This window comes from Pagrus major, chromosome 24 (assembly GCF_040436345.1).
Source record: "Pagrus major chromosome 24, Pma_NU_1.0".
Classification (NCBI taxonomy): Eukaryota; Metazoa; Chordata; class Actinopteri; order Spariformes; family Sparidae; genus Pagrus; species Pagrus major.
Window position 1 is genome coordinate 8,363,841 of NC_133238.1, and position 12,527 is coordinate 8,376,367.

At 41.9% G+C, this 12,527-nt stretch overlaps 1 protein-coding gene across 1 annotated transcript; it reads right to left on the minus strand.

The window, feature by feature from the left end:
* Positions 1–1,257: 1,257 nt before the first annotated feature.
* On the minus strand, positions 1,258–11,738 carry LOC140992293 (MSL complex subunit 3-like). The gene is made up of 14 exons (XM_073462596.1): positions 11,492–11,738; positions 10,094–10,176; positions 9,824–9,919; positions 9,436–9,530; positions 9,252–9,349; positions 8,855–8,983; positions 8,595–8,752; positions 7,521–7,679; positions 7,163–7,398; positions 6,955–7,044; positions 6,351–6,460; positions 6,040–6,139; positions 5,801–5,885; positions 1,258–3,046 (listed from the first exon to the last, which is right to left on the minus strand). Exons 1-14 carry the CDS (start codon positions 11,588–11,590, stop codon positions 2,947–2,949), a joined length of 1,638 nt encoding a protein of 545 aa, XP_073318697.1. The 5' UTR covers positions 11,591–11,738; the 3' UTR covers positions 1,258–2,946.
* Between the last annotated feature and the right edge of the window lie 789 nt (positions 11,739–12,527).

Sequence of the window (12,527 nt, forward strand, 5' to 3'; positions counted from 1 at the left end):
GTTTGCATCGAAAGTCATTTAATTTGAAACAATGTTGAGCGTCTCTGCCACGTTTTGGTGTCCATTTTCTCCATAGATTTATCTATGCTTCCTCCTCTGCTGTGTATGTTGGAGTTTGACACATGGTGCATTCAGATGCATGTCCCTGATATCTACTGGCAAAGGATATGTGCGCCAACAGGGATTTCATGGTGCGTTCGAGCGCACCTCATAAACCCTATAATACCTATATAGGCCATCTGTTACAACTTATCAATTTGTTTACAGCAAACTTAACCATATCCTTATACAACAGGTCCCCAAGTAGCCAATACATATTTAAGTTGTTTTACAGCAGTATTTTTACATAATTAATTACTAAAGATGTAAAAGATGTGACGTTAATCAACTGATAAATGTTATTTTGTTATCGCCAATTTTTCCAGACCCCGGACATTAGAAACCGGACCTATGAAGTTTGAGAAGACTTGCATTATAGGACGGTAAACCTATATCCTTCAGGTCTTTATCGACACCGAATAGGTATCGATGAAGTATAACAACACTTTGGACACCAAACACAGTGGTGTTACAAGACAACCAGTTCCAAAAGCATCTGAATTAGAAGATATTGAACTTTTATCTCGGCCAAAAACAAGTCCATGTCTGCTTAGAACAAGACACCATCCATCTTCAGCAGACAAGGGTAAATTAATTTGATCAAACTTTAACTTATTCTTTAACGCTCGCCAGGGGAACAATGACCGTGTCACATCGCATCAATAGCAGCCCTGTCTTGCCAATTTAGCTTTTATTATGGCAATTTTTCTTTTAATCATCTCTGATTAAATAATGTCAAAGTAGTGTCAAGTTTTTATATACAAGTGCCACTTCAACGTGGGATTGCTTTTAAGCACTTCGAAGGCAGATAGAAGAGCCACGATGACAAGGACTGCAGATTCAAAATGTCAAGCTGTGGCAACTGCTTTTTTTAGGGTCTAAGAAATAATCAGCTATAGTCCGGGGACATGGAAGGTCAAGGTAGCTGATAAAATTCTCCTGCCTGCTTTTAACTTTTAATAGGGGAGTACTTTGTGAGGTTTTTGGTGATTTGAATCCATTGGCCTGCTCCCAGCTGATTCATCTTACAGTGAAATGCACAAAGGCAGGAAAAGCTGCGGGAATGAATAGACATCAATCAAAGTGATACTTCACATTAGAAAAACTGGAGTAAAGACATTCATAATTATGGTTCTTTTGTACATTTGAGCAAGTTGATTAGCTTCAGAAAGTCTTTATTTAACAGGGCTAAAGAAAAGTGACATTCTTGAAAATGAACACAATAGAAAAGTCTAACAGGCTACGCAAACAGCCTCTGTACATAACACAGGAAACGGATACATCGTATTATATGTACAAGTGTGTTACAATACAACGATTTATATGATACTGTTTAGAGGGATGTATTTGTTCAAGTAACAGCTCAGATTCTTCGTGTTTTAAGTCTGGAAAGGGCCTTGTCAATTATTTTTATAACCAATTCAACAAACATATGAACAGAGTGACCCGCTGGTGTGCAAAGAAAAATAAATAACATTCTGATCAACAGGTGTTTGGTATTTACATTTTCACAATATCATGACAAGTAACCATAAAAGAATCACTTTTGGTGCATTTACAAGTTATTTGCGCATTTGTTTCTACTTCTTACAAAATGTATAGCAAATGGCATCAGTCGTTATGTTGTAAATCACATAAATGTATGCTAATCTTGTTTTTGCCACATTCAAGTGATTGTCTGATCTTTCTGATACAGAGACTCAAGTTTTATGTCTTTAGATCACCTACTGATAAAGATTACCTTTCAATCGAGACATTACGACACTGCTCTGTGTATGCATATAAAAGGAGCAACATGTGGTTTACTCTCCGATATGTTGAACACAGCACATTTGCCATTGTGCATTATCCTTTTTGTTAGAAGATGGCAACAGTGAAAAGAACAGACAGAAAAAAAAAGCTCTTAGACATTTATCAGACATGCACAGGACAACATGAAAAGCAACGCAAGAAATGAGTCAAATCTCTGATGGACTCCCAGTGAACATTACACATCAAAAAGTGTAAAATCCACAGGGAAAACAACATTTTTGATTGAAAGTTTGAAAGAGTCAGTAAATTAGAAATGCTCGGGGAAGGCAGCGAAGCATCTCCAGAAAACGGAGAAAGTCCTACTGTATCGTTAGAGGAGTCACATCTGGAAGATGATCACTGGCGACGCTGCATGGGAGGCACATAAAAAGGGGCCAAGCTACCAAACAGGCAAACCAAAGTCTCCAAAATAAGTTTATTGGGCAGGTAGAACAAGAAAATGGGACTGTTCCATCTGTGTTTTCCCATTTCTTTTTCTTTGAATAGGCCACAATATTTCCAAACTGTGGCTATGAGGAGCAACAAAGTCAGAGCGGGAGAAAAAGGGACCAGACAGCTTTGATTGTGTCTGCTTCCACATCTGAGTGACTCAAAACGGTTTTGTTTTGGCCTCTTACATCTGAGAGGCTGGAGACTTTTCCAGGCTTAGCCTGGTCTTACAAAGCGTAGACCAGGTAACAAAAATGCCAATACCTGGCCTACAAACAGGTAGCGCATGCCAACACAAAGCACTCGACTTGCCTTGGAGCAGTACATTGAAGCAAAGCAGCGCATGGTGGCTTGACATGCAGGACAGTCCCACAAACAGAGCATGGGTGAGGGTTAGTGGCATGGAAGAAGCATCTGGTTCCACACGGCAACAGCACGAAGAGTAACTTTAGGCCAGAAGAGAAGAAGCAAGGTTGGTCCAGGAAAACAATACAGCTGTTACTTAGTCCTCTGTCCAGGAGCCCAGACAGGTCAGTCTAGACAAACTGAGGGGTAGGTCAGGGTAGGGACAAGCAAGGGAAGGAAACACAATAGCAGACGTTTCCTTCAATAAACCGGCCTCGGTTGTTTCATGCTGTAGTGGGCCTCCGACGCTGACACATATGCAGACTCAGGAAAAAAATCCTCGTGGAACTCTGCCATAAACCTAAGAGAGAGGGCGGGAAGGGGGCGGGAAGTGCAGGAGAGGGAAATCTGGTGAGATATTTTGATTCCGACAATGTTCAGCTGTCCTCTCTGTTCACATTAAATATTCAACATAAGCCGTTTGCCACATGACAAAACGGCACGGACCCGACTGGCTTACATGGAGAGAAAAAAAAAGCAATGACAGGGAAGTATCTGAAATGATCATGTCCCAGTTCACATCGACGTCTTGTTTTCCTAGATATCCCTGGCTCATTCCACATAAATCCAAGCCCCCTTGACCTCTGCTGGGGGTATATGTGCCAGAGACAAAACCCCCTCATCCATCTCTATACCACCACCAGAGAACCAATCGCTATGAGAGAATGACAGAGAACATGAGAATGACCGACCAACAGTCAGAGAGGGAAAGAGTGAAAAATCCCCCTCCCCTCCCCTCCCCACCCTCCCATCTAATCAGTAGCGGGGAAAACTAATCCGGAATCTTCTTAGTATCCGCTACTCGGCCAAATCCTCTAAATCTTGCCATCTCATCTTAGCTCCACCGGCCTTCCTAATCTCAATGCAAACAAATTATCCTCATCAGAGAATTTAAGAATGCTTTGACAACGAATGACAAACAAGACAACCTTAATGGGACAATAAAGGAGACACATGACAGCCCCGCAGTGAATGAATCAAAGGTAAACACACTTTCTTTAAAGAAATTAAAGTTTATTCAAGCGTTATTCTTCACTGCAGCTATGAAATTGATTCAAAGAGGTTCATTGAAATGCACTGAACAGGTTTCCGTGGATATTTATTAATTGGAAAATAATTTTTCTGGCAGTTCGGTGCCAGAAATTCAGGCTTGTGCTAATCTTTATAGCTGTAAGATCAGTAATAACACAAGGCAAGCCGCTTTAGGCATACACATTGTAAATCAGCATAACGTGCACACACACACAACCCCACACTTAATCATAATCATTCTTGCGGAGAAAAGGAGAGTGAGAGATCAACAGTGGCCAAATCCCAGAATGCATTGCACTTCAGTCTCTGCGACATCAATCAGTTTTTTTTTTCCCGCTCGGCACAATCTGCCACGAGGCTGATTTCGCAGTAAAAAAGGCATGAAGGCTTTCCCAAAAGATTTCAGTTTGTGTCCAGTGTCCTGTCGAGCCTCCAAAACTCAGAAAATATTAATTAGTCACGATGAAAAAAAAAGTCAGGTGTTTCCTGTATTGAATATCATAAATCCTGCCCTAACAATTTATAGTTCAGCATAGTAGAGCTATAGAGGAGGCTGACCCTGCAAAAGTAATTCACTTTTAAGGACTTCACTCGTCTTTGCATCCAAGTTACTGTTCGTGTCATTTAGCTGAATAATGTTCTATGGAAAGACATGCACCAGTGATTTGCAGTCTGCTGCAGCTGGAGTGAATTAAAAGACATTCCGACCCTACTACTGATGACACTGCATTTGCACAGCGCTACTGTCCCGTTTTAGCAATCCTGTTTTAGAACCAATCGGTCTCAACGTGAGAAAAAAAAAAATCTGGAGAAGCATCACATATGTAGCTGAATGCTGTAATCCTTTCATAGCGCACACCACTCTGACATGAATGCCAGCTCGAGCTATTTTCAGAAGACCACCTCGTGATTTTATGGCACCAAATATTGAGCTCCGGTTTATTTATTTATATACATTTTCTTGCTTGAGTGGTAGGATGGGGGACTCAGGTTTGTCTCTGCGCCCGCTCCGTGCTGCGTTCAGGTGCTGCTCCACAGCACTGCTCGGTGGCAGGAGGCGGTAGCGCGTGTGTTTGATTAGAGAATGAGAGGACCTAAATCCCTCAGGTTTGGGACCGGCTGAACTGAAGATCGCTAGGGAGGATTTAAAGATTAGACTCCCGCGCTTGTGTAACGCCCACTCATCTCCCTCCCTCTAACACATGCTCTTTCTCACTCCATCTCTCCCTCCCCTCCACCCCCCTCCATGTTCTCATTTACTTACATTTCCTTTGCCTTTTTGTTTTGGTGTTTCTGGATTATTTTGGTGTATTGATATTTTCCCGACAATCACTATTTTTGTCTTTCGATGAAAACTATTGCTGTCCTCCTCCTTTAAATCTCTTGCTTTTACTATGCTACTGTGAAGCGGGCTACCGAACACTTCGCTACATCAGGGTACTGTACATGAGATATTAAATACATTTGTCAAGGTTGTTCTAGAGACTACCAGTGGCTTCCAGGTTTCCTCTCCAGTTATGAAATGTGAACTTCTTGCAGCTCAAAGCTGGCAGTTAATATTGAGCTTTAATGGTTTGCTAGGTCAAACCTTGGTTAATGAATCATGCAGGTTATTAGCAAGGTATATTTTAAGTCGGAATGCTTCTTAGTTAATGTCCCGTTCATTAAATGCTCCACCTAAACTTTTAATGATTTATCCTCCAAGGAAATTATACATGATTTTACACAGCTTCTTTCCGTCTGACAGCACAATCCATTTTTCAAGAACGGGGTGAGATTTCAATATTATGCCTGAATGTTTCGGAGAAGAAGCTGTAAGCCTTCAGGCCTGAGTGAACCAAAGATTATTACTATCCCATCTGCACAGCCTGAAGAAACTTGAAACCTGTACTCTGTAAACCATTTAAATCAAGTAGTTTCTGTCCCTCTCTTGCTTTGTAAAGCACTTACCTCTGAGACCACTGATGCATGAAAAGGTAATAACACTGATGCAATTTATTTGAATTCAATTATTATGATTTACCTGAGAAAGAGTTCCAAATGCTTGACCAGGGCTCGCAGATTCCTCTCGGGGATCTGCATCTTTCCCAGGATCTCAGGAAGCTTCACTGAAAGGAAAGCAGGGCAGTGAGTGAGGAAATAGTCCCACAGAGGGACGGGAAACTGATGGGACTGTGAACTTTTCCTCTCCACTCCAATCCAACCACTTAAATCTTGTATGACATGTGAAGCAGTGAGAGAAAGATGATAGGGGACACCAACCAAAAAGCCGCAGGAGGTGCTGTGCTCCGTACAAGTAGGATGGTGGAGGAAGCTGGTCATTCAGAGGGTAGTTATCAGGAGTCAGCTTCCAACTGAGGACCTAAAGAATAAAGAAAAAAACATTTAATAGGGTCTTTCACGTACAGTATATACCATTTGGAATTGCCATGAACAGAACAACCACTATTTCAATTCACACATGTAGCTTTCTGTAATGATGGAGGCCATTTACAGTTCTTTTCTAGTGTCCTTGAGCAAGACAGTGTTTCCCTTCCAGCTAACAGCACATTCATCTCACACAATCCCATCACCTCGTTTAGCTCATTGTTTCTCCGGCTCTCTAGGCCATAGAAAGGCCCGCTTCGCTCTTTGCTTGGCGTCAAGGGCAAGGGGGAAGATGAGCCGCTGTGCACAGGGGTTTCTGGGTAAAGAGAAAGAACACGACATGTTTACAGATAAAGCCCTTGCTGTGTAGGTTAGCGCTGCTGGACCGTGTCGACACAAAAAGTTTTGATGGAGTGAAGTCATTGTGAGGAGGAGGAGGAGGGATGAATGTGAGAGGAAAGGAGTAGGAGAGCACCATCTACTGGGCCAAACTGGTAATTACAAAAAACAAAAAGATGCCGCCACACTGAATGTTTCATGAAAGGCATCATTTTGATATTGATGTGATTAGAACAATAGATTTGTCTCACTGTGTACATCTTGGCTTGTCAAACACAGGTGCAACTAACAACATTAAAGATGGAACAGACCTGTGCTTTTGCTGCTATGACAACCCTTGTAAAGGCTTAACTAAAATATTGCCTTATTTAGATAAGATGAAAACATTGATTTTTCACATAATGAACAGAAAGAAGTCCAACTAGTTCACAGTTTTCAATAATAGCCCCCCAAAAAAGGGTGTCAACTTACTTCTGTCGAGGTTGAGGAAGAACTTGGGCTGGGCTGAGGTGTCGACCAATCGGCGTTTGAGCTGCGGGGACGCTGTGGCACTGCCTCCACCTGATTGGTACAATAATGTGTTAGTGTAGTCCTTGTTACAATAGGCTTCGCAAATAACTGATAAAACATACAATAATAAATAGTGCATTCTCTTCATGTTAAACGCACAACGGATTACCTCCACTGCTTCCTTCAGCTGGCCGGTCACCTCCAGATGTGTTCCTTGTGGAGCGCCTGAGTGACTGCGATTGGTATGAGATGCAGTCCATGTCAGGGTGGCGCCGGCGCTTCGGGGTGGGGGCTGGTGCAGTGGGTGTGGTGGCAGAGATGTCGCTCAGGGCTGGTTGGCTATCTGTGGACTGGGGGGTGGGTGGGTTGTGCCCCAATGGGCTCGGGCTGCGCTCCCGTTGGGCACTTCAAACACAAATTGAGAGAAAAAGACTTATAGTTTCATGGCAGAGCCCCGTAGTCAGGTCACAGTCGAGCTGTGATTTCTAAAACAACATATTAGACTTGATTTATTGTGGCACACTTACTTGCTGGAGCAGGGCGAGCTTTCATTGATGGCCAGAAAAACCCTGGAGGAGCTGACCTTTTTGAACTGAGCTTGCTCACAGGGGTAGAGGAGGATCATGGGTAAGGTGAAGTCAAATGTGATCCTCAGGCCATCGACCATCTCCTTACACAACTCCTCGCTTAAACAAAGGAAATAAAATTTTTATTTGATTTAATTTAGACATGGAACTGCGAACCATTACAGAGGAATTACCAAAATATGAATCCTATGGAAGCCCTAAAGGGCCATGCATTCATACATTTTATTTCCTCTGTTTTCCCGTGATAACGAGTTAATTTCATTTGTTTTCTCGAGATTTCGAGATATTATCTCGAAATAACAACTGCCGTTTTCCCGACATAACGGGATAATTTTCTCGAGATCTCGAGATAACAAAACTTTGTTTTCCCGAGATATCGATATAATTAATTCGAGATCTTGAGAAAATAAAACGATAGTGTAGTATATTAAATCATTGCAGGAAACATCATTCAGTGTAGCAATGTCAGAGGAGCAGGAGCATATCGATGACCACGTCACATTTCTTTTCAATCAAGGCCTGACACAGGCTGAAGTAGCATTATGCCTTGCTATTACAGATAATATACACATTAGTGTGCGTAATCTAAAAAGACGGTTAGCAAGGCTTCAGCTATTTCGGCGGCGCAATCTAAGTGAGCCTGATGTCGTCGTTAACTACACAGCTGACCAGCTACGAGGTCCCAGACGTCTCCATAATCTCAGGCCTATCATATCACAGTCATTATCTCGAGATCTCAAATTAATTATCCCGTTATCTCAGGAAAACGGCAGTTGTTATTTCGAGATTATAACTCGAGATCTCAAGTTAATTTCAGTTGTTTTCTCGAGATCTCGAGTTATAATCTCGAAATAACAACTGAAATTAACTCGTTATCACAGGAAAACGGAGGAAATAAAATGTATGAATGCATGGCCCTTTCGGGCTTCCGTAGAATCCAACCAGAAAGGAAGACAAATTCTGTAATATTCAATTACTGCCTGAACTGCCTCTGTTTAGTGTGTGTAGACTAACCTCTTCTCCGGAGGGATTGGCTGTGGGCTGCTGCTCTGTGTGGTGTTCTGCTGGCGCCGGTACCTCTCATTAGCCATGAATGCTTTGTTGATGGCAAAGTGCTTGACGTAGGACTCTAAGATGTGCACCACATTCGTCTGACAGGGAACCATCACCAGCTTGGAGAGAAAAACATGGAAAATTTGATGCACACACACAATGAAAATAGCTGATTTACAGTAAACTTGCATCTCCTTAAGACAGATTTATCAAGTATGTACCTTCTTCCTCTTGTTGATGTAAAAGCAGTCATCCTCCAGCTTCTTCTTCAGAACATCTGGGATGTTGATGTCAACGTGGACGATCTTCTCCTCACATTCCCTCTTAACATTAATGTCCGGTTCAACCCTCTGAAACAAACGCGATGTGAACGTTCAGGTACGTGCTATACAGAAACTAACAGGATGTGGTTTTCTATGGACAGAAGTCATGGTCATAAAACTAAAACAGCTTAATCGTACAAAAACACTGGGTTACCAAAAGAGTTAAGGTCCAGAACATGTTTAACGGTTTACTACAATTCGATATTACAATGGAATGAAGGTGTTTTTATGTTAGCCCTCATTAGAAGTTAATCTATTAATGTCCTTGTCTGAGATGGAAACTGATCCACTTCACCATTTTGTTGATATCCTCAGAGAAGGTGCTGTCCCCGCTATTTGAAGACTCAGGGTCAGAATCGTCGCCGTCACTGCTCTCTGAAGACGTAATCAAACCTACAGGCAGGAAGAATACAGAGGGATTAATTTGATTGCTGAGGGAGCCTGGGAGCGAGACACAAAGACGGAGAAAGCTTTCTCACACGCGTCATCACTGTCGTCCTCCTTGGGGAGAGTCTTCAGAGAGGATTTAGTACCAGACTGACGACGGCGCCTCTTCGCCCATCCCTTTCTCTTCCTACCGCCGGGGAAGAAAACAAAACACATGCTATCAGTTTCGTCTGAAGATAGCACAAACCAATAGAAAGGTTAAATTAAGGACCAGACAGAGTGCACTGGACTGATGTGAGCTACAGGTGTCATGTATGTTCACTGACAGCATTGAGCCTGTCTGAAATTGACAGACTTTACTATAATCAAGTAACAAACTGCATTTAATGAGAGAGTTTTAAGTGGTACACATACAATAAAACTTATATATTTTGATGTATTTACCTTTGTGACTGAAAAATTCACATAATATGAACTTACATGCGACCCAGAGCTTTGCGAGCCAGTTTATGTTGTAATTTTCGATTTTCCTCAGTGTCCCTTAGGACATGATCCTCAGCAGCCCAACGATCCCAGCTGCCCAAACACACACACATTTAAAAAAATTTAAAAAATCACACACACCTGGCATGGATTGACAGCAGTGTTCAATAGCTACTGTATTACACAAACTGATGAGATTTTGCAATGATAAACACTACAATGTGTCTGATGCTGTTAAGCAGGTAGGCAACAGCCAACTCAAGTTACCTCCTGTTCCAACCGTTGAAGTGAATCAGATACTTTGGGATTCTTCTTCCATGTTCATCTGTACCTATCAAGACATCAAGGACCTGTAATGTGAACACACAATGAGCACATAAGTGAGCCGTATGTGGTTTGGAAGCCAGTGATTCCACTCGAACACTATATTTGATCAAGCCAGAAGAGGTCAAATCAATGTATATTCAGTGAATCACTGTTTTAAGACTTTATACTTTTAGTTCCATTTGCATACTATAGTTTTGCTCCATTGTTTGCCATGTTGTCAGCTGCAGTTACTAGTTACTTTTAGCAAATCATGATTGTATATAATGTCACAGTGGCAAATACGACGCAAGCTATGGCTAATTCACAGTTCATCTTCTACCTGGAAGCCTAAAGCTTCAAGAATATCAGAGGGCATGGGCTTTTATGTTCAGTTACACAATAATGAACAGCATTTCCCATCTTGCCTCTGATTCGTGAGCTATCTCACGCTAGCTCATGTTAGCTATGTTTCGCTGCAAACATGTTGAAAAGCACACCTTACTTTATACTTCTAGATTGGTATTCTGCAATGTAGTAGGTTACTATAAAAACTCGAAGCTTATTACACTACTGCAACTCACAAACATTCAGTTGAACGACATTTAATGCTACCTGTTAGCTAACATTGGTTAGCAGACGTCAAGCTACAGCGCGTTGATGTAAACAAGCCGCCTACTGGCGTTAGCTAGCCAGCTAGCCAAAACGACACTGCGCACTTCGCTAACAACAACATAATACACGAACTAAGGGTAACGTTAGGGCATTTTTGTCTGCTTTAAACAGATACACCTTATCGTCTTAGCTCGCATAGAATCGCATGTAAGAGCTAGACAGAAATATTGTTAGCGAACTGATACGTTACAGCGGTCAGTGGTGGCTAAGTTAGCAGGGCAGATGTGTTGGTGCGTTTGTTTATTATTTAGGTGTTGGCATTAAACTACTGCTCTTACTACTTCAGTGACCTATAAACCATGTAATGTTAACGTTAATTCTAAAATAACGTTTCTGCACGCAATGGCTATAGTCTGGGCTGAATGCCTCATCAAACAGCCTCCTTTACAATGAGCTAACAGCTCCTAAATAACATAAAGCTGGCTTTTCTTAACTACTTCAAATCATGCGCTTCAACAAGAGGCGTGTGAAATCAAACGTACCCGGAAACAATGCAAGAAATCAATTTCGCGCTAACGTTACGTGAAGAGCTAACGCTATTTTTTAAGAGGCCCATTTGGCCTTCACACTCAATTCATATATCCCCCAAAAACCTTGCAGAAACAACCTTGCTTTTCCAATATAAACTCTTCCCTTGTACAAAGTCGAACAAACAGAAGAGCTGAGTTACTTGCGCAAAAACATTACCTTAGCGTCATACAACACTTTAGCCTTGGTGGGGTCGGGTTCAAAGCACAGGACTCTTTCTCCTTTGTGAAATTGATATTTAATTCCCCGCGAATTCATTTGTTCATGGCGACGTGTGGGAGAGGGGGCATCGATCTGGACCCTATAAACTCCTTAACCCTTCCCTTGCCGAACACTTCCCTGCGAAGGGGCTTCCACCAAAAACAGACTATGGAGGGATGGCGGCGCTGTTGCGGGACGAAGGCAACCATTCTACTGCCGCCTTCACAGACTGCTCGTAAATTCCCGTTTCAGGTTTGTCAATGGTTGTACGTGGAGCAGACTTTTTACCAGACGGTTTTATTACACAACTAAACTTGACCACCAAGATGTAAAGAGTGTCATCAAATTATTATGTTCATGCAATTCATGTGTGAGGGCAGTTGACTGGACTCAAAAGACTCAAAGAAAGACACTAATGTACACCTCTCCATCCTTCCTCACCGCTTAGTTCCCATTTTTAAGCTTTGCAGGATCATTTATTGTTGTACAACTTTTAATACTAATATTTCCTATAACCGTGAAGGCAGCATGGGAAACGCGATTCACAAAGTTGTATGGCCTCTCACGGACACCGTACTAGTACTGCAATTTACAAAAAATGGCCAACAGATGTCAGCACGTGAGCACAAAAACTGTCTACATGAACTCATTTGCCTCCATTGTAAAGTCACCACCAGCCTGCATTTGTTTAATTTGTTTAATTAGCTTTAATACATGCATTTAGTCTGCTTATTTGCACTTTTCCACAATAAAGCAACACATGCCATGAGACTTAGGAAAGCTTACAGTATCTCAGTGGAGAAAACAGATGTGTAACTGTAACTCACCAGGCTTTATCACATTATTTGTTACACATTTTAATTTTGTCTTTAAGGACCTGACAAATAAAAAATAGGTCCTACATGTGAGCAAAGCCATCTGTGCCTGTTTAGGGATCCATGACACGACAATTATGGCAAACCTGCAGGCGATATATAGTACTATTGCAAAATGG

What these genes read in the sequence shown, in the direction of transcription:
- LOC140992293 (XM_073462596.1), bottom strand. Translation starts at nt 11,590, where the DNA reads ATGAATTCGCGGGGAATTAAATATCAATTTCACAAAGGAGAAAGAGTC. An exon ending in ACATCAACAAGAGGAAGAAG is followed by an intron (nt 8,753 to 8,854) that starts GTACATACTTGA and finishes TTTCTCTCCAAG; the next exon opens with CTGGTGATGGTTCCCTGTCA. An exon ending in AGCTGAAGGAAGCAGTGGAG is followed by an intron (nt 7,045 to 7,162) that starts GTAATCCGTTGT and finishes TGTACCAATCAG; the next exon opens with GTGGAGGCAGTGCCACAGCG.